The 21,220-nt window shown below is 37.2% G+C and overlaps 1 protein-coding gene across 1 annotated transcript in view; it reads left to right on the forward strand.

Annotated features, from left to right (window-relative positions):
• DMD (dystrophin) overlaps window positions 1–21,220 on the forward strand; it is a 2,317,639-nt gene that overhangs the window by 1,142,074 nt on the left and 1,154,345 nt on the right. The window contains exon 43 of the mRNA XM_063457949.1: window positions 16,444–16,616. Coding sequence (XP_063314019.1) covers window positions 16,444–16,616 — 173 coding nt within the window. The remainder of the gene's footprint in view (window positions 1–16,443; window positions 16,617–21,220) is intronic.

A 21,220-nucleotide genomic window follows, 5' to 3' on the forward strand; every position in this document is an offset into this window, starting at 1 on the left:
ATTGAGGATGGTTCCCAGAAGACACTAGGAGTTAGTCGGAGATGGACATGTGATTCAATGTGTGGTATTAATATTTACTGAAAAAATAGTCAAACTCAAACATGCAGCTCACTGGGGATTTCTTTATATATGGGGTTAACATTCACTACGAAAATACATCTCAAAATAATTAATGGCAATGGCACTGATTGTGTTATCTACTACTGATTGATTTATGTCATGGACGTATGTTTTTGCCAAGATCTGACAGTGGGGAATAGGTTTTTAGCAAAAGTCCGAGGGCATAAACCCATAACAAAAAAAGCCCCAGATCCAATCTTTACTGTTCCAGGTACCCAATATTTTAATTTCTCTGGAATTTAAACCATTGAAAATCACCTAAAACTTGTATTGATTCATTTTGACAAGATCTCTTTTTTCTTTTAAATGGATGTTAAAGAGTTAGCAAATGACATAATCCGTTACTGACACGGTGAAGTCAGAACAAACATTGCAAATGAAGGAGATAAACAGAAGTGTTGTTTTATTTCTCATCTTCTCTGTGTGCTGTCTCTGTGCTGACTACCAGGTGCAAAGGATAACATTTATAACAATAACTGACAGGAATTTAGGATGGAGACACCCTTTGCTAGATAAAAAGAAAACATGGATGTACACACATTTTATTTTTCACACCTCAATAATACGTTTGGCGTTGGTACGTGAGGTTAGGCTCCCATTCCCCCTTTAAGAATGCGCTTGTGATGCAAGCAGCATTCTTAATACTGTACAGAACTCATGCCCGATCATAACGTTCACCGTGTGGCCTGCCAAGAGCTAGTAGTATTCGAACCGGAAGTATTCGAGGACCCCGGTCGGGTAAGTACCGCTACAGTGTTAAACGGAAGCACTGGATACGTTTACTGCTTTTCCTTTGTCGCGTATTCCATAATACACAATTCATTTGTTTGTATTCTCTCTGTCATTGTAATCTGTGAACCTAAAAAGACAACAACAAACAAACATATAGTAAAACTACTAATTTCTCTTTTTAAATGTGTCATTGCTGTTTTAATCTCTGGAAGGCTTGTGAAAATGGGTAGTCCATTTAACTCCTTCAGTGTTAGCTTAAGCCATCTCATGCAGTGTGCAAAGCATAGTATATAATGTATGTTAGATTTTTCCCATTTTTTAAAATCATTTAAAGTTATCATATTAAGTATGGCAAGCTTCATAAACATTTATGTGCATAATATGGTTCTTAACGTACATGCAAATATGTACCTTATATTTGAACACTACATTTATTTAATTAAATGTAAGAGGTTTTCATTATAAAGCTAGTACTGAAAAACCGTATGTATTTGATACGATTTTATTGTGTGCTTGAATAAATCAGCTAATATGTCAAATATATAGCAAATAGCAAAACCTTATGGAAATTTTAGGATGATGTACCAATTACATTTCTTATACCAGAAAACAATATGCAGGACTGCTATACCAATTCTACCCACGACTTAATAAACCAGACTTAATTTAACAGTAATGAGTGCTCCTGCCTTCTGTGTAAATCTACCTTGGCACAAGAATTTCCATGCCTCCTGTGAATGCTACAAATCATTATTTATCTTTCTCGTTTATGTGGATTATAAATTGTGCCTGAAAATTAGAGGGTTTCATGGCAGCAGTCAGAGCAGCACTACATAAATTCAAGAACTTTAAAGTTACAGCCCTTCATGTTATTTAGAGTGTGTTTTCACCACAGTATTATCAGGCTAACAATCCATTTTGTTTTAGGAACAGACAGAATGAGAAACAGCTGTGTGCCATGAATGTCTGTCCTTGCTCATTGTGTTTGACACCTGTATGATGCATTCTAGGTAGATATTTGATTGGCATTGAGACTCTCTTGTGCATAGAACATCAAGAACGTCTCTAATAAATTGATGGGAAAGACAGTTTGAGAGTTGAAAATAATTAAATCAGAAGAAAAGGTCTTATTTTCGAATGTTGATTGAGTATTGGTGAGTTTAAATAAGTAGTACAACTATGCTTAACATTAAATAAGATAAACTTTAGGTTCCTGTAAATAACCCCAGGTATTATTTAATTCAGTCCTCAATCTGACCTGTAATGTCAAGATTCCTATATATAAAAGGCTGAAAGGTTGCTAAGTCTATTTGATAACTGGAAAAAAAAAAAACAATTCTTAATTGACATTTATTTGAAGTTCATATGTAGGCAGTAGACATATTTATTATGGTGGCTTGAGAGTTTGTTAGGGGGCTTGGCCAAAACTCGCACTGAAGGACATAGCTTCAACAGAGGAGGTTCAAAAGCGATGAAATAAAGCAAGATGACCACATAAAACTGTCCTAAACTTACCTCATGACACAAGAAATCTCCAGAAAGCAAAGAAAAAATTACATTTTTAATGGCCTGACAATCACAATGCAAGCAAACTCATGATGGTGCCAAGGAAGAAAGAGAGGGTGAAGGAGAACACAGCCGGATGCAGTCGCATGCAGATGACCAACTACTTACACAAGCTATACTTCAGTCTCTTCTGGACACCATGTATATCAAACCTGAAATCAACCCTGTAAAGGGCTAAGGGAGAGATCCGCAGGCACCTGCAGGATTTTGGATCTAGCACATAGAAACCAAAAATGAAAGAAATCACAAATGCTTATAACAGTTTGGCAGACCAGGCAGAGCAGCTAAAGGTCCAGCTATAAAAATGTGAGACAAAGATAATGGCCTTGAAGATACAATGGCCTTGAAGATACAACCATCTTCTTAAGGACATTCCAGAGGATATAACATTGGCTAAATTAAAGACCTACCTGCATGGCCATTTAGAACCTTGGCTTCTGATGTACTGCCCGATATGCTGCTGGTAGACAGGGCACACAAAGTTGCTAAGCCTAAGCACCTGCTTGACACTGTGCCTAGACATGTCCTAGGTTGCCTACACTACTTCCAAGGAGTCTGTGCTCCACCATAGAAGGGCTAAAAAAAATTACTTGATTGCTGTGTTTGCAGACTTGTCTGTGGGGACCCTGTGCCCACAAAGGGTTCTTAAGGAAATTACAGAAGCACTCCAAAACCAACAGATCCCTTATCACTGGGGCTTCTCAGCAAAAGGTCTCGTGACTAAGAACGGCTCCCTGGTGCCCATTTTTCTCCAGCAGCGGGGACTAACTTGTCTGCACATGTGGATACTTACAAATGTCACTCGGCTGTAGCCCAGGTCAAGAGGGCTCGCACGTAGGCCACTACATAGAGGGGTGAAATTATTTAGGTTTCTTGGAACCAACAAACTAATTTGTTTAATTAATTTTGGTAGATTTAGCTTTGGCTATGCATAGTTTCTTCATTTTCATTTATGTAATTAAAAATAAACATTTATGTAGCTAAACGCTAGGCAATTGGGAAGGCATATCTTTGCTACTCTACTATAGCTCTTTTGGACACTCAAGATTTCCCTAACAGGGATATTCTTGAGACTCCCTCATTCCAAATTTGCAGGAAAAAATTAAAAAGACAGAGTGGCGGCCAGAGTTTTGATAAGCCAGTGTAGGTTCCCCAGACGTTAAGACATACTATCACGCTACCCAGTTATCTGATGCAATTGCTACTCACTCCCTAGAGTACTTTCCCCAGTGGATACTAATTGAATTTGCATGGGCAACATGTCCAAAAATATAATATGTGATATGGCTACCTTATTCTGATAGACCTGAGCTCTCATCTCCTCCTTCCCACAACTCCGGTTGATGGTTTTTACTTTGGAACAAAAATGCCACAAATTATGTTGATGATCACCATGTTTACTAGCAATGCCACTCCTTTCAATCCATTTTAAAAACCCAACTTTGTGTGTTGTGTGGTCCATTTTTTCCTGCTTACAAATTAATAAAATACATATATAAGATAATACATGACACTTGCTTATTTTAGATATTTACTATAATTCTGTGTGCACATCTTCTTTCCAGCCTGCAAGCATGTGAGTGTGATATTATTAGGTATGTGTATGTATAACTTGAATTAAACGAAAAGCAACTGTGTGTTGAAGCATGGTTTGAAATATAAAACAAATTAGCTTTTTATTTTCATTTTATTTGTATATTTTACAATACAAATGGACAGTATAAGGCAGCCTCGGGTGTATTAGCTGCTTTGGGCTAATGTCAAAGGACTGAGCATTAACAAACTTGTTTTACAACCGTGATTTTATAAAAATTTTATTTACTTTTTTTTGTATACATTAAAATATATAAAATAATAAAGGAATAAATAACAGAATCTTCACCAATCTACATGATTATTCTGCTATAACACAAATATCAGTTTTTAACATTTAATAACATTTTCAAAGTATGTCTACATCACCTCTTCTTTCAAATGCCTTTCACTATTTTTGGATTTTTATATCCTTATTGTACATAGTCGCACGATATATTGGTGATATGTTATATCATAATAATGATAATAAAAATGCAAAGTTAAATTATATTTGCACAAAGAAAACATGTAAAGGTAATACAAATTGTATATATGAAGATCGCTAATATTTAATTTTTCCACTGTTATGAAAAGCTTCCCTACTAACAGCCCAATGCTGCTGAGTAAGATTTGAGGCTTTTTTCATCATTACACACAACATACGGAAACTGTACAACATCCAATTGCCTGTCATTGTGCTATTTATATTTATTTATTGTTCCTTAAGAGTCCTTAGTATCTTTAAGTGGACATGGATATTTTTTGGCTTTGTACCTATCCAGTCATTTCTTGTGCTCTTTGAGGTCCTATTGATTTATTAATCACCAGTAGACAGCTTTTACTGCAGTGCTGTATTCATTTATGTAGGTTAGTGTAAATCGGACACAGCAGGACAAGCTTGGTTTCAATCAATTCCATTTGAGTTAATGCATAATAGAGGCATCCAGGTCACAATGTCATTCACTAGCTACACAGACAATGCATAGTCACTCTATTTACGTTAATATTGTATTTGGGTTTGATTTGAAACTATGTCAAATGATTGCAGAGGTTCTATAGAGACCTTGAAATATTCATTCATAGTTTCCAGAAATTAAAATGCTTGGAGTATCAACAAAAAAATCATTGCATGATTAGCGCACTACCACGTATGATTAAAATCGGCATATACAACAGTCAACGGTGATGGTAAAATTCAAAAGCTTACCAAACCATTCAGCATCCTCAGAACACTGTGCATTAATGCCATTGAAATAGTTCAATTCCTCTTCCTACAGGAAAAGGGGGGGTGACCACTGGATGAAGGGGTCTGCTCAGCCATGAACGGGATGGAGTTATATTAATTGATAAAACTGGCAATGGCCAATTATGCCAAACAAGGGATTCTAATAGACAGATTCAGATGGTTGTCAAGGACCCAGGGTGCCTAGCAGGATGACCAACTTTTTTTTTTTTTTTTTAATGATTGGGATACATCTTGTGACAAAGAGATTTATGAGGTGCATGGTACTGGATCCCTTATAGACAGTTGGACTCTCCTATGAGAAGATAATCATCAAGCAGGATTTAGGTGTGTGTGTGTGTGTGTGTGTGTATAGGCCCATTTGTTATATATACTAGATAGGCCCATTTGTTATATATACTTTGTCTGTCCATTCCCCCTCAATACAAGGTACCTCTCCATCATCCCTACCTTCAGCTAACACTAATAGAGAGTAAGTCGTCTCTGCCTTCACTTGCAGATTATATAAATATTGGGACTTATGCTTGAGCAATCAGACACAGACACCTTTCATGAGTTTAATGAGAATTTATAGCAGCTAAATTTGTTTTTATGTTGGCAAATAAGGCAACTGGTGCCCTTCCATCCTTGGACTATCAGGATACGGCATGATATTAGTCAGCAGCCTAACCAAAAGGCACAGTAGTAAAGCATAATCAGGCATATTACAAGACCTTAGAAATAGGAAATATCAATGCTAAACTATCCAAAATACAACCAGGACTATAAAAGCAAATAATAGTGTACGTAAGCAGAACATGGGACTAGGACAAGCAGAGTCAGGGATGTAGCTGGGTCTGTTATAAAAGAATAACAAAACTGATACAGGCTTAAGGGCCACAGAGCAGCATAGAGCTAAAATCCACATTAATTTTATAGGCCCAGACCTTTGCATCACATTTGTGTCCTTTCTGCACATACAAATTTAGCAAATTAGGATGCCAAGACAAAAACCTTCAAAAGCCAAGAGGGTCGCACCTTGTGAAAGTGACACAGACCAACTGTCTCAGTCGCAGCTGAGTTTAACCAAGTGGAAGCAATGATCATCTGACTGTGGCTGAATTGACGCCACTGCCAAAATCAAAGGTGGTCTTAGAAGGACCACAGACAGTAATGTTTCATATTCCTACTGGATTGCTAAAATGATAAGTACATAACTAACAAAGCAATGGCCATAATAATTGTGTTATACAATTTAAACCAATGGAAAATGGACACTACACAGCATAGTTTTTGAGATGGAATGGATATCTGTAGTACATCCCATGGTATTGGCACAAGGGAAGTGGTGCTTACTTCTCAGGACAATTATGATAGATAGATTAATAGACAAAGGACAATCAATATATATTAATCTGTCAATATATGTATAAATTGCTTGCTAGATATAAATCAAATAAAACCCTGTGCATTTTATTCAACTTAATATTTTACTTCAGTTCAGTGGCAAATGAGTCACATCATGTGAAGAAATAGTAAACTCTTAAGTAGAATCGCTTTGCAAACAAATTGAACACCTATTTCCAATAAATGTGATATTGTTCATGGTACAGAAACAATTTAGACAGTTTATTAATAGCTACAAAGAAGACACAAGATTACAGACTCCTCTTCTCCCATATAGAAATATAATTCAGATAGAATGATTCCCTTTGGAAGTTCCCCAACCATTTAGCAAGTGGTAGTTTCCATAGGATATAATTCTAAAATCAATAGCCATCATGGCGAGTAGAAAATGAATGTTATTTCCTGATAACTCTGTATGCCATATACTTTTCAACAGATACAAAATATTTGTATAGTGATTTTGTCATTTTAAAGATATGGGAATTCCTTTTTCCCATGAAAAGTCTATATTTCATTAAACAGGTACAATTTATGCCTCTGGACAGGTAAATGACATAGAATCATCCTCCAGATTCAAAAGTATTGTGAGTGCTCTACTTTTTTTCTTTGATAGAGATTTTGTCTCTAGGTTCTAAAAAATATTATTCCAAATTAAGCATCAGATCACTTTTACTTTCCATCTACTGTCCATTTAGATGGAAGGGTTGGGAAAGACCAAATAATTGCCTTATACACACATCACACTGATGACCTTACCGCCTATGTAACAGGCCTCCTGAGAGAGATAGCCCCAGAATTGCCGCAAGACCTGTCCCTTCTTGAAAGGATCCATCGAACCGCCAAGCCAAAATTTTTGCCCTCAAATACACCAAAAAATGTCCTAATAAGAATGCATTATTTCCATGCCAAAGAAGCAGTTCTCAACACCAATCGAAAACGGAAAGAGATGCCAGAGGCTTACAGAGGGACCATCTATGCAGATATCTCCACTTACACACTGAGACGGCGGGACTTGAAAGACATCACCACCGGGCTGCTAGAAAACCGTCTCCCTTACCGATGGGGTTACCCCACCAAGCTTCTGGTATCGAGAGAGGGGAAGACCACAGTTATCATATCCCCAGAGGAAGGTCACCGCGTATTAAGCACCTGGAAAATCGCACCAACAACATCACCTGCGGCAGAGGGGAGCAGAACTAGACTATCGCCGGAGTGGAAGAAGAAGAAGAGATAAACCTTTAAGAGATAAACCTTTTGGACTACACATTTTGGACTATGGGTATAGTTGCCCCGGTACCCCGAGCTCTTCAACTCAGGATGCACAACAACCACTGTGTCAGTAGCACGGTAACATCTATGCTCCCGGATGGACAAAGCATATGTAGGGGGGTCCCACACCAGAAACCGTGGGTAAACGAGAGGCCTAGACCCCTAACCCCCACTACCAGTTATGACTTTAACATTAACACCACCCAGAACAGGCCCACCGAGCCCAAACCCCATAGTTATAGGGAACAGATTGAGAGTTAACAGTATAATCCTGTTACTGCAACAAAAAAGAAGACGTTTAAAAAAAGAAAAAAAAAACATTTGATATTTTTTATATATATAAAATAAATTTTAAAAAAACTAAGTGAACGACAGCTAATACATGAGACAATTTCTGTACCATCAGTCCTAATAACTCCACCCGATAACCAAAGGCCACAATACCTGCACCTTGCCCAATAGTGCATGGCTCACGCCGTCTAATCCCTGGGAGAGGAGTGAGGAGACGGGTTCGGTACGTATTTAAGGGGGACCCACGCTCCACCATAATAACTACCCGAGCAGGTACCATTGAGATGTATACCACACATACCCATAGAGGTCTGCTGAAAGGAAGGCCCGAGAGGTATGTGGGGAATATTATAAAGGAGCCCCAACCATGGCTGGTAAACATAGAAATTGGCAACACAAGTAGCCACCAAGGAAAGCAGCTTTCATCGGACATGAGGCCCTGAGCATCTACCCCCAAAGGCACAACAAAGCAGTGCCAAGCCAACACAATGGCAACAAATGTCTTTGTATATACTTTTTTATGTTAATTATGTACTACATGTTATGTTACAATCTGATCAAATGTTATATGTTTTTCGCAATGCTTTCATACATGGTGTACGGTTAGTGGGCGACCCAATACCATCCCCATCACGGATAACTCCTCTACATGAAGGTAGGAATCTGATCTATTACTCTTCTGACCCCGTAGGGACACTAACCATGACATAGAGGTCTCCACGGCTCGGCTTGACTAAGTTGGGGAGAGCAGTGGCCCTCGCAACAATAGACCATCACATGATTTACACTAACCTTCGGCCCAAAATACCAATGTGATGATCTGTTCTCTTAATGTCAGGCACAGCGTCGGGAGGGACCGTTTGTTACTCTCGACGCTGAAACAGCATTTGACCGGCAGCACTGGGGGTTCCTGAGGGCAGTGCTGAGATACGACATCCAAGGCGGTTTAGTGTCAGCAACAGAAGCACTCTATAGTTCACCCACAGCACGGGTACTTCATTCGGGATTTCTATCAGAACTATTCCAGCTTACAAACAACACGAGGCAGGGGTGCCCCCTTTCCACCTTGCTCTATGCCCTGGCGCTAGAACCACTAGCGACCAAAATACGAACAAACCCCGCAATCCACAGGATCCAGATAAGAGACATAGAGAACAAAACAAACCTGTTTGCTGACGATGTACTACTCACACTCACACAACCACAGATATCCCTACCAAACCTATTGAAGGAAATACAACTATATGGGGAACAATCGTATTACAAACTAAATGTCACAAAAACCCAAGCGATGGGGATTGGGGTACCATGCCAAGTTATAGACCAGATAAAAGCGATGTTCCCACTAGACTTGAAGGATGATCATCTCACCTTCTTAGGGTTGAGAATCTCGAAGGACCTGGCGTGGCTGTTAGACCTCAACTACGGGAGACTGTTGAAAGAGATCAGAGACAACCTGAGGAAATGGGATGACAAGTATATGTCATGGGTGGGGAGACTGACGGCAATAAAGATGATGCTGTTGCCCATATTCCAATATTTAACCAGAACACTACAGATACATGTATCCAACACGTACTTGCGTCAGCTACAACAAACCCTCACCAGATTCGTATGGGCCTACCAAAAGATACGGGTAGCCACGAGGGTATTAACCAAACCCCTGGAACAGGGGGGCCTGGGATTGCCGGAGGTGCAATTATACTACAGAGCAGCCCTGTTAGCCATGGTCATACATGCACACACAGCTCACAACATGCCACAATGGGTAGAGATAGAATGAACGTGGGCATGCCCTAAAGGCCTCAAATACCTTTTCTAGGTCCCACATAAACTACGCCCTACACTCCCGGAAATGCCCAACACCACCGAGATTCTATTAAAAACCTGGGACATGGTCAAACCACAACTGGGATACACAAATGCCTGGACGATGGCAACACCTGTGTACAGCTTGCACTTAGCCAATCCCACCTTCGACCATCGGCCGAGGATTAGGGGGGGTTGCATGCTGGTCAGACACCTATACAACCAAGGGGAGTTATTACACTTCCCAGACCTGCACCAGAAATATGGCTTGCCACACCAAGCAATATTTTCTTACTTACAGCTCAAAGTGATACTAACACACTCTACAGAACTAGCCCTTCCGGCCCAGACAGAACGCATAGAAAGAGCGTGCGAGTCTATGACAATGCCCCAAAAAACGCTATCACTCCAGTATACGATACTCAACGATACAATACACACAATGACAGCCAAATTACGGGAGGCATGGCACACAGATAGAGGCACAATCTTCACTGAAGACCAATGGCAACAGGCTTTCATAGCGCACAAAGGCAGATCCAGATGCACGTCCCATCTAGAGCTTATGCGCAAGATCCAGTACAGATGGTACTTAGTACCAACCAGATTGACGATCATATATCCTAACACCTCAAAACAATGTTGGAGATGTGCAGGGGGAGAGGGCACAATGTATATAGTGGACCTGCCTAATCATTAGGAAATACTGGAGGGAGGTTGAGGAGATTGTTCAGGGGGCCCTACACATTGGAACCAAACTAAGTCTGGAGTGTGGCCTACTGTTTATGACACTCGACTCCTACACAAAGCCCCAAGCCAGCCTGTTATACCACACACTGATAGCAGCCAACCTTTTGATAGCAAGACACTGGAAACAGGCTCAAGCCCCTGGGAGACATAATCTGACTCAACAAGTATCATTGAACCTAGACTATGAAAACAAGACCAACCAGCAGATGCACCCAGCAAAACACATGAGGGAGGCTAAGGACGAATGGGACGCATACCTCAGACGAGAGAGGGGGGGAGGAGAGACAGAAACCTAAACTTACAAGCTAAAGGGTGACCAGAAAGCGGTATAGAACTGGTCAGTCAACTGCCCACAGAGGCCAGAACTAAAACCACCTAAGGCAATACCGAGTGAGAATGATCTAGGGACAACCAGCCCAACGACTCAGCCCAGGTGAACAGAGGAGTAACAACCCACACTGTATTTAGTTATTGAGGGATATAGTCCCTGATCCTAAGACCCACACTCTGAAAAAATTGTACGGCCCTACACCACTTATGGTACTGTACCTTACCTCAATACGCTCACAAACTCCCCACTGGAACCACACAGAAAACTACCCAATGGGTTCAACCTCATGTAATAGCATCATGCACCTCACAACCATAAGGATCCCCATGAGCACCATACAAATCTCACACACGAATTAAACCAGAATATAACCAAACTAACGATCTCTAAACTAAAATTCAAAGTGGAAGAACGGTCAAGGCACATACTTTGATAAAAACAGAAAAATACAACCTGAAATAACTGACCCACATTTACATATGCCGTACACACTAGGGACCATCACCAATGGTGACAAAGACAAACAGATGGAGTGTGATATGTATATACCCTCCCCCCCTTTTTTCCTTTTTGTACCACTGATTTCAAAAATTTACTTTAAGAGACGCAACATAGTATTAACCCAACAAGGTACACACAAAAGATACCCCTACTGGAAGTGGGGTATTAATATAAGGCTGTGTATCAATGACCTTGAACGATGATAATTAGGTTACGAATGTAATGAAGTATTGAATACAGCCCATAGGGCACACATTGAACCAATGGAACCATGTGCATTGAATACAGTAACCACAATTGCAAGATTATATAACATGTTGCACTTGAACCTCATTTCCCTCCCTTTTTTTCTGTAATCCCCTTCTTTTTCTTGATTGTTGATTTACAGCTTATGACAAAATAAAAATGGTCACATTAAAAAAATTTAATAAAAAATAACATTGGAACCTTTCATCCATTAATTCAACAATAGCCTGCAGCAGATGTGGGGGTGAATTTCAGAAAAGACACTCTGGTGCAATAGATGTTGGCAATCCTTGTCCACCTGCTGCATCTCAGAAGCTTGATTTTTGGGCAAGAATCTGTATCTCACAGTCTGTGTGTGCACAGCTGTCAGCACATTGGTCTGGTCCTCAAGTCAGGGTCGCCATCAGGGGGTAACAACCATGACTGTTGTCACGGGCCCGGCGGTCCTGGGGGGCCCGAACTGCTTTGGCAGTCCAGGGCCCCACAATTACTCTCTGCACATATATATACCGATGATATAGACCTTGTGCTTTGTCAGGGGCCCCACAATTTCTGGTGGTGGCCCTGCCTCATGTCATAGGTAACTAAAGGTCGGGACTAGTGGGAACGTTTTCAACAGGCAATTATGCTCACAGTTTCCAACTCCAGAACTAAAAGAAGGGTTCCTTGGGTTTCTTGGGGACTATGCCAAACTATCAGAAAAATGCTCAAAAACTACAATTCAACACAAGGAAAGATTTACAGAACCTAAACCTAAATGAAGGTGTTTGCCAATAAAAATCACTGTACAACACTTCCATTCCAGCATATACAGTATTTAGTAGTGTTCCTGTCCCTGCTGATTTATTCAACTGTACCATTTCCATGTAAACTGCATAATGTGGGATATTACTGTGTTTTATGTGCCCTATTATAAAGTGTACTTCCTCCATCGAGTTATATTCTAATTCATCCCTTTCCAACTTTCTTTAAAAGTGTTATAATGGAGTCCTACAACAATATTTCCACATGTATTTTATCTTCTATTATAATGCTTAGCTGCTGCACTTATTCTACTTCCACTCCACAGTAATGCAAAGTGCTTAGTACATGTTAGCCTGTATAAACAATAATAATATTCACACATTTAGCTTCAATTATTTTTTTTACAGCAGCCAACTCAACAGAATCTTTAAAAATGTTTTATGACTCGTAATATATATTTATTAATATAACCAAAATTAACTGTTATTTCTTTTGTAATCAAGTACATGAATCATGTATTAATAACTGAAAGTATTACATAAAGATGCCTATAATATTAACTTTGATAAATAATCTTCTAAATACATTAAAGTGGCACTGTCCTTTTTTTTTGTCAAATTGTCCATACTCCCAGTAATTCCATTGAGCATTTATATAGTTTAATTTTGTTTTCTTTGGTGAGCTGGATATTGATACATGGCCTCCCCCATTACTTTTTTCTTGCCGTTAAGGCATGCATTCTGTGCCTCATCTGCCATTCTATGTGATCAGGTACAGGTAAGTAAATCCATTAGTCAAAGTAATTTGACAGATAATAGAAAACATGCCATGGCACAATAGCTTTCTCAAGTGCCAATCACTGCCGATGAGCATGTTGTACATAAATAAAAATGTTCCCCTTCTTTTTCTTATGTATAACGAAAACAGGAAAATCAGGAAAAATAAAACTATTGGCAAAATGATAGATAACAATATATTATTTTGCTTTAAATACCTGTGAAATGACAGTGCAGAGCACTGTAATGGACTTTAAATACAACTTTGAAATGAAAAACTAGTTTTAATGTCTTTGCATTTTCGGTAATCAGTTTAGCGTCATTCAGGAATTACAGTGACTGAACAATTGTAATCCATCAAAGTGCACTATTTCAGAAGTGGTTTTGCAGGAAGAGCCTGGGAATAGACTGTTATACTGGGTGTTGTCTTTTAATTGTTAGCTAGAGACAAATTTAAGATACCAGAAACTCAACTGGACTTTGAGCCACAACTGCTATGATTTCTCTTCTTCAAGAGCACAGAGATGGATCATCTCTCTAAAGACTTCTGTCACTCCAGCTGCTAATGGTTTTCTATAATCCCTTTTTTCTTAGAAATGAAAGCTCTCTGCTCTTTCCCTAACCAGGTTACAAAACCTCCCCTGGCTCTTTCTTGCCTAAAATAGCCTGGAGGTATTTTTCCACATGTCCATGAGGAATAAATGATTGCTATTTTTCCATTCGTCCACAAAGAATAAATGATTACTATTTTTTATAACACTTCAATATTGAGGGTGTAATAATAATAACTAAATAGAACAGAAAGCACAAATCCACCAGAAGAATGATGAATGGTATTATTACCATTTCTACAATGCTGCATTGAATTTATCCCAGTGAAATAGTTGGCTCATGATTGAACTGCATACAATTATAATTAAGGTTCGGCTATGTGTTTTTGGTTACATAGTTATATAGGCTAAAAAAAGACTTGAGTCCATCAAGTTCAGCCTTTTCACAACATAAAAAGCATGATACCTTCACCTAACCATTGGCTACCTTAGGATGAAACTTCTGTACATCCCCATACATTGAATGCATGTGCTTTGTAGCATACTTAACGAGTTCTAAAGTAGGTAACATTTTTATAATTAGCATTAAATGGTCGCAACTCTAACATTAATACTAGCATTAAAAAAGTGGAAAGTCTAGCGGACAACATGTTGTTTAAATGATAGTTTTTAATTTGTGTTTTTGGTACCCTGCAGAATCATTGATGTGGGACTCAGGTAAGATCATTCATATAAAATATTTGGCAAGAAGAAAAAAACACATCTTAAAATAATAGAAAACATTTCAGAAATATGTGATTCAAGTTGATATTGAAAGCAGCAAGTTACTATTACATGAATTGAGTGAAGTACAATTTTCTACCCATTAACATCAAGAATATTGCATACAGATTCCCCTGGTTACTTGCTGCTGTGCTGTTTGCATGCCATACAAAGTTTACTTATAGACTGAAAAGTGTTATCATCTTTATAGGTAATCCATATATGATCATACATTGAATATGCCTGCCACAGCACCGATGAACCTAATTTGTGGCAGGTCCTATTTTAGCAACCAAATGTGAATGCCTTGTGATATTAACCCACTTACTTTGGAAATCCAAATCCTTCCTTGGGTTTGCACCCCTCCTTGTCACACGTGACACAATATTGAATCTTGCACTACAGAGAGCCCAGGGAGGATGGAATTACCAAGTAAGTGGGTTCATCTCATAAGAGAAGACATTAGGTTGCTATAAGAGAACCTGCCAAAAATGGGTCACATTGACCAAGCAAGATTTTTATGACTTTATCATTCTTTTTGGTAACATGTAAATAACCAATCAAAATGTTAAATTAATATTCAAAAAATGTCCTTCATGGCAATCTCCGCAGGAGAAAAAAAAAGGAGGAACAAAGATCAATCAAATACATTGACTTGCGATTAGTATATCTACCACTATACTTCAGTGTACAAAATTTAGACAAAATTATATCATAAATAAATTGGCTTGCAGCTCTGATGCAAGTGACTTACATACTGAAAGTCTTCTGTTGTTTGTAATATGTCACCCTTGTGGCCAAAGACAATTTAGGCAAAGAGATGATTATCCATAACAATTTTTACTGGCCTTGAGAAAAATGTGTCGGCGTAAATAATTACTTATTTATATACCATTCCCCAGGCAATAGTAAACTTACTAGCACTAAAATGGACTAGAGTGATGTCTGTAAATGATATCAAGAGATACTTTTAAATTCTACCATTATTGCATATTCCATGGCTTATTTATTGAAATAGATAAATGGACAAAAAAAAATATTTTATTTTATTGTGTACTCTGCCATTATTTTATTAGGATATTTTTATTATTACAAGTAATTGTGTTTTGAGAAAGATGGTTTATGGTGATTCTTCTGAAAATCAATGTTTCACAGCGCTCTCTGTTCATTCAAACTGTAGTAAATTATTAAATAGTATGTATGTGTGTGTATACATATTAGGTTATGTAGGCTGCAATTTACACGTTGCAGTCTATCATTTAATTTTAAAATCTAATAAATCAGATAATATACTGTAAGAGGTTCCTTATAGAAAATAATATCAAGATGTCAGTATCAAGATGTCATAAAATGCTCCTCTACATTTCAAGCATTCAAATATATTATAAAGACAAAATGTGTTTGTTTTATTAAAGTAAAAATGATTAAGCATCATGGATAAGGCATTTGACATATGTGAGAATAAAATATGTAAATATTGTGTCTATTTTACCTCTTTGAAAAAAATTAAATAAGAGCTAAAAATAATATTTATTTACTTATAAGAGACACTAAAGGCATAGATTTTTGCCACCTTTTATTTATTCTATTTATGTATTTATTAATATGATTCATCCTGGTTATTCTTACAGATAGAATAGAGATGCAGAGTCTCACATGTCATATGTTCCAAAATTATTAATATTATTATTCAAAGTGTGTACACAGACAAAAGTTGATGTTAAAAATGTGTTTGTTGGCCAGCTCACGTTTTTATTTCCACCTTTCTGTCCTACAACATTGTTCCTGCAGAACATCAAGGACAATCTTGGTCGTCTATCAGGTCAAATCGAGGTCATTCAAAATAAGAAGAAAGCAGTTCTTGAGTGTGCTACATCATCAGAAAATGAGAAGATCCAGGAAAAACTGTCTGAACTTACTTTTCAGTGGGAAAATGTTAACAAGTTGTACCTAGCTCATCAAATGTAAGTACTTTAACATTTAAAAACACAAGAGGGGAAGAGAAAGACATTGAGTACATAAAGGGAGCAACAGAGACATCCAAACAAGGCAATACATACTATAAACAGTTCATAATCTGATTTTGTGATATAAAGTCATGGCCATTAGTATCATCGAGCAAGATAAAAACCCCACAAAGATTTAACCAAAACTCAATCTATTGTGATATTTTTGAATATTGAGAAAAAATATAAATGCATGGCACTTGTTCCATTCATAATTATGCCTTATTTGAATTATTATTCATTCTAATTTTTCACTTTTATACATGATCGCAGTTTGATTGATATGTAACCATGGACTTTTTTATTTCTTTCCTTTAATCTGTCCAAACCTTTATCTGATAATATTTACCAACACCACCTCCCTTGAAAATAATACATATTTTGGAGTTACTTATTAAACATAGTATTTTAATAAACTGATACCTGAACAGCCACATTAAGGCTATAATACCCATTTTTTTCTGACTATAGACTAATTAGAGAATGTTTCCAAATCGGCAACTTTTATCCACTCCAATGCAGTGTTTCGTAAACGCACCCCAGGGAGACTAATATAAAGTCACAAAGAGACTGCAACAGTCTTGGCAAAGTGTAATCTGATATTGATACAGAGGGACAGACAGAAAATAAGGCTGAATATATTTGAGATGTCCAATATCACAGTATAGAATGGAATTTTTTTTAGGTAGTAATTTTGGCGTTGATTTAATATTGTTGGATAAGCTTTTCAAATGATTCAATATTTTTGTATGACATTTTAAAATGATTTTATAGATTGAAAAAAGTTTTAAAATTGAAATATTTATATATATATTACGGGTGTTTGATTTCTTTTAAATATTTTGAAAAAAATAATTTGAAATACCTATACAAAGTTATTAAATCAAGGCTTTTATTTTGTGTGTGTGTGTGTATATATATATATTAGACCACACATTTTTGGTTAAAACTATATATACTGGAAAAATATTCCATATTCGCTATTTTTTCATCATCTTTGTTTTCATCCCTTTTTAAATTCCTTTACCAATGTTCTACATGCTTTGTTTAGTTAATATTCAAATGGAACAATTTATTTCTAAATCAGTAAAAATTCTGAGCATGTGTATTTTCTATTGTGCAGTCCCTAATGAAGACGACTGAATGTATGAGCTGTGCTGGATATTTGTAGGCTTGGTCCATAACACATAAACTTATGAAAAACACATGAGCATGGTACAGCCAGTCAGCATATAATGTGTTTTTTGTCTTTATAATTCTCTTCTTATTGAGGTTTTTAATGAAAATTTTACTGAATGAGGAACAGTAATCAACAGTAAACAAATAAGGGATTAATTTTTTATTTTATTAATTATTGGTATTTGGTATTGATCACTTCCTATGGTTGCTCCAGTTGCTCCCATGTAAGAGGAACAATTATGATTTAAGTATTTTATTTACTACTAAACTGTTTTAAAAATAGTTTTACTTTTTAATTTTTAGCTTGGAGGACTTCCTGACAACCCAGGCTGTTCCCCTACAGGCAGTACTGTAGCCAGCTATTGTCAATGATATAAAGATAAATAATCTGCAAAAAATACAAACAGATCCACAATATTGTGGCTCTGTTTGTATTTTTTGCAGATGTGTTATCTTTATATTTTGTCCATTAAGAAGAAATTGAGGAATCTTCTTTATAACCTGCATATTTTATGGTAAACGTCTTTTTACCTACTACCACTGGTGTTAATTCTAAGGGGTATTGTGTATTATTTGTATATTGTCAATGATGTCATCACGATCAAATGGCCCAGAAAAGCCGGACTGGCTGCAGGGGAACTGTTTGTGTTGTCAGGCAGTCCCCCAAGACAGATTGCTATACTAGGTATGCTAGCTATTATATTACAGAGAGGGCAGTGAATGCATGTAATAATCTTCCAGCTGAAGTGGTAGAGGTTAACACAGTGAGGGAGTTTAAAGGGACACTATAGTCACCAAAACAACTTTATTTTAATGAAGCAGTGTTTGTGTATAGATCATGCCACTGAGGTTTTACTGCTCAATTCTTTGCTCTTTAAGAGTTAATTACTTTTGTGTCTGTTTATGCATTGCTAGCCACCTCCCAAGGCCGTGACTGACACAGCCTGCATGAAAACAAAATGGTTTCATTTTCAATCAGATGTAACTTACTTTAAAAGTTTGTATCTCATGCTCTGTAAATTGAACTTTACATACATGGGGCACCTGTAAGTTCTAGCAAGCTATTAACAGAAGATATGAAATTCTAAATTAAACAGAATGTGCAATAAAGGAAGTGTAAACTTTAGATGAGTCTTTACAGGAAGTGTTTAGGAAGGCTGTGCAAATTACATGCAGAGAGGTGTGCCTAGGGCTATAGAAACAGTTATTGAGCTAAAGTTGTTTTGGTTACTATGCTGTCCCTTTAAGCATGCGTGGGATGGGCGTAAGGCTATACTAGATATAAGAGAAGGCGAGGGACTACTAAAGGAATTTCGAAAATTGGGCAGACTAGATGGGCTGAATGTTTCTTATCTGCCATCACATTTTGTGTTTCTATGTATGTGAAGACCGGGGTAAAGGGAGGGAGGCGATCCACAGTGTGTTTTATAGCTAAACAGTTAAAAATAAATAAACAAATCAAAAGTCTATATGGGTCTAAAAGACCCCCATATTTATATAAGGGAGGTATATCCCTTATCCACTAACTCTACTAATCAGAGCGCTTTGAAAGGCAAGTCCTGAGAGAAGTAAGATGTCTGTCAGAGTGCTCTTAATGATATTGTAATTTTCCCACAAGCTGTAATAGCTGACTTAGTGTGGAAAAGCCTTCATAAGGGCTTCTCTGCAATGAGAGCTCAGCCTGCAGCAGGCACTCATGGTGCAAAGATTATTTTTTTTTGGGGGGGGGGTCTTTTTTTTTGCAAATAAGTTTTTATTTTTTATTTTCATTAGTTTCAATGGTAATTATGGATTTTTAATTTGGGTACTGAACTAAAGTACCATTCCACACCCATAACGCACTGCTACGTTTAAATAATGATACATCCCTCTGGCTGTCAGTCAGACAACTAGGGGGCTCTGTTTCTGGATTTTATTAGCTCCCCTGAGCAATGGAAGTGCTAGGTGCCCTTTACTTGATCTCAAATCAGACCATCATTCTTTCTGAATGCTGTGCAGTGTGTGCGCATGTGTGAACGAGCAGGTGTGTATGCACATGAGCAGATGTGCATGTACGACATGATAGCTTCTGAGGCTTCTTAATGATAAAGTTATTTCCCTGTGAATAGTAAACATGGGGGGGGGGGGCATGCATGTATTCATTGAGATTTAAAAAAAAAAACAGTTGTGCAAAAATTGTGTCTAATTGATACATATCATAGGCTAGAAAGACACTGATCAGCCGATAAATATGTGTGATCCCTATAAACTACAAATGTTTGTGGTTTTTGCTGGTTAGATAGAAGTTTGGCACAAGTGCTATCATGAGTGGAATTATTCTGACAATCGAACAAATACCTGTGAAATCGTTTTAGCTATATCTTAGCTAGTACTTACTGGAAAACCTATTACTCTGTTTAGCATTCTTGGGGATAGTTATTGTAAAGAAGTAAATAAGCAGAAAAGCACAATAATATCCTTTGATGTTATAAAATATCTTATTTCTCATGTGAATAACTGATGAAAAGTGAAAACTCTGCCAAAACAAGTTAGATAATTTTATTATAGTCAACAAGTACTTTAAGAAAAAAGTGAGCTTTTATAAGTTTTCTATTTTGCATCAACATTATTTCCCTAGTGCCAGTCAAGTCATAGATGTCTCTTGATCGGTGACATGCCTGCCAGGTATGAGAAATCAGAAGAATTACACGCTGGCATTTCCTTTTTAATAAGTCTGGTGCTTATGTGTGGGCTACTGGTAAATGTCTAAGAAATGTCGGAGAAATGAAAATGTTTCCGAAGGTTTATTGTATTATATGGCAACAAGTTCTAGAGACAGAAATAGAAATTTAAATTAAATTAGAATGTATACTTAAAGACTGAAGTACATCAGTAATGCCTTTTGTGATGTAAAGAACTAAACACTCGAGTCACATCAGTGGATAAATATATGGGATTCATAATTGATATAACATAATGAGAACATAAACTTTCAATTACCTGTGTACAGTATTTGACAGATGCTCCAGGTGAGGATCAAGGATAAATCAACAGAGTCAATTTCTTTGTTTCTTCATGCTTGTATAACCTTTGCTATGGATGGATGAGTGTATACGCTAGTGATAAATGTACTGCCCTTGGGGGTATTGGTGATTTAACTGAAATTATCTTATTGATTCCATGCTGTACATAGATTCAAACTTTCTTAATCTGCAAATGTTTTTTCTCAAAGTTTGGACTAAGGCAGAACAGTCAGAACAGTCATTGAATTAACATAGATTCAAACTTTCTTTATCTGCAAATGTTTTTTCTCAAAGTTTGGACTAAGGCAGAACAGTCATTGAATTAACCAATGCAAAATTTAAATTCTTCAGTTCTTCATCACCATGCATTAATTTAATTTC

Source organism: Pelobates fuscus, chromosome 1 (genome assembly GCF_036172605.1).
Source record: "Pelobates fuscus isolate aPelFus1 chromosome 1, aPelFus1.pri, whole genome shotgun sequence".
In the NCBI taxonomy this organism is placed as follows: domain Eukaryota; kingdom Metazoa; phylum Chordata; class Amphibia; order Anura; family Pelobatidae; genus Pelobates; species Pelobates fuscus.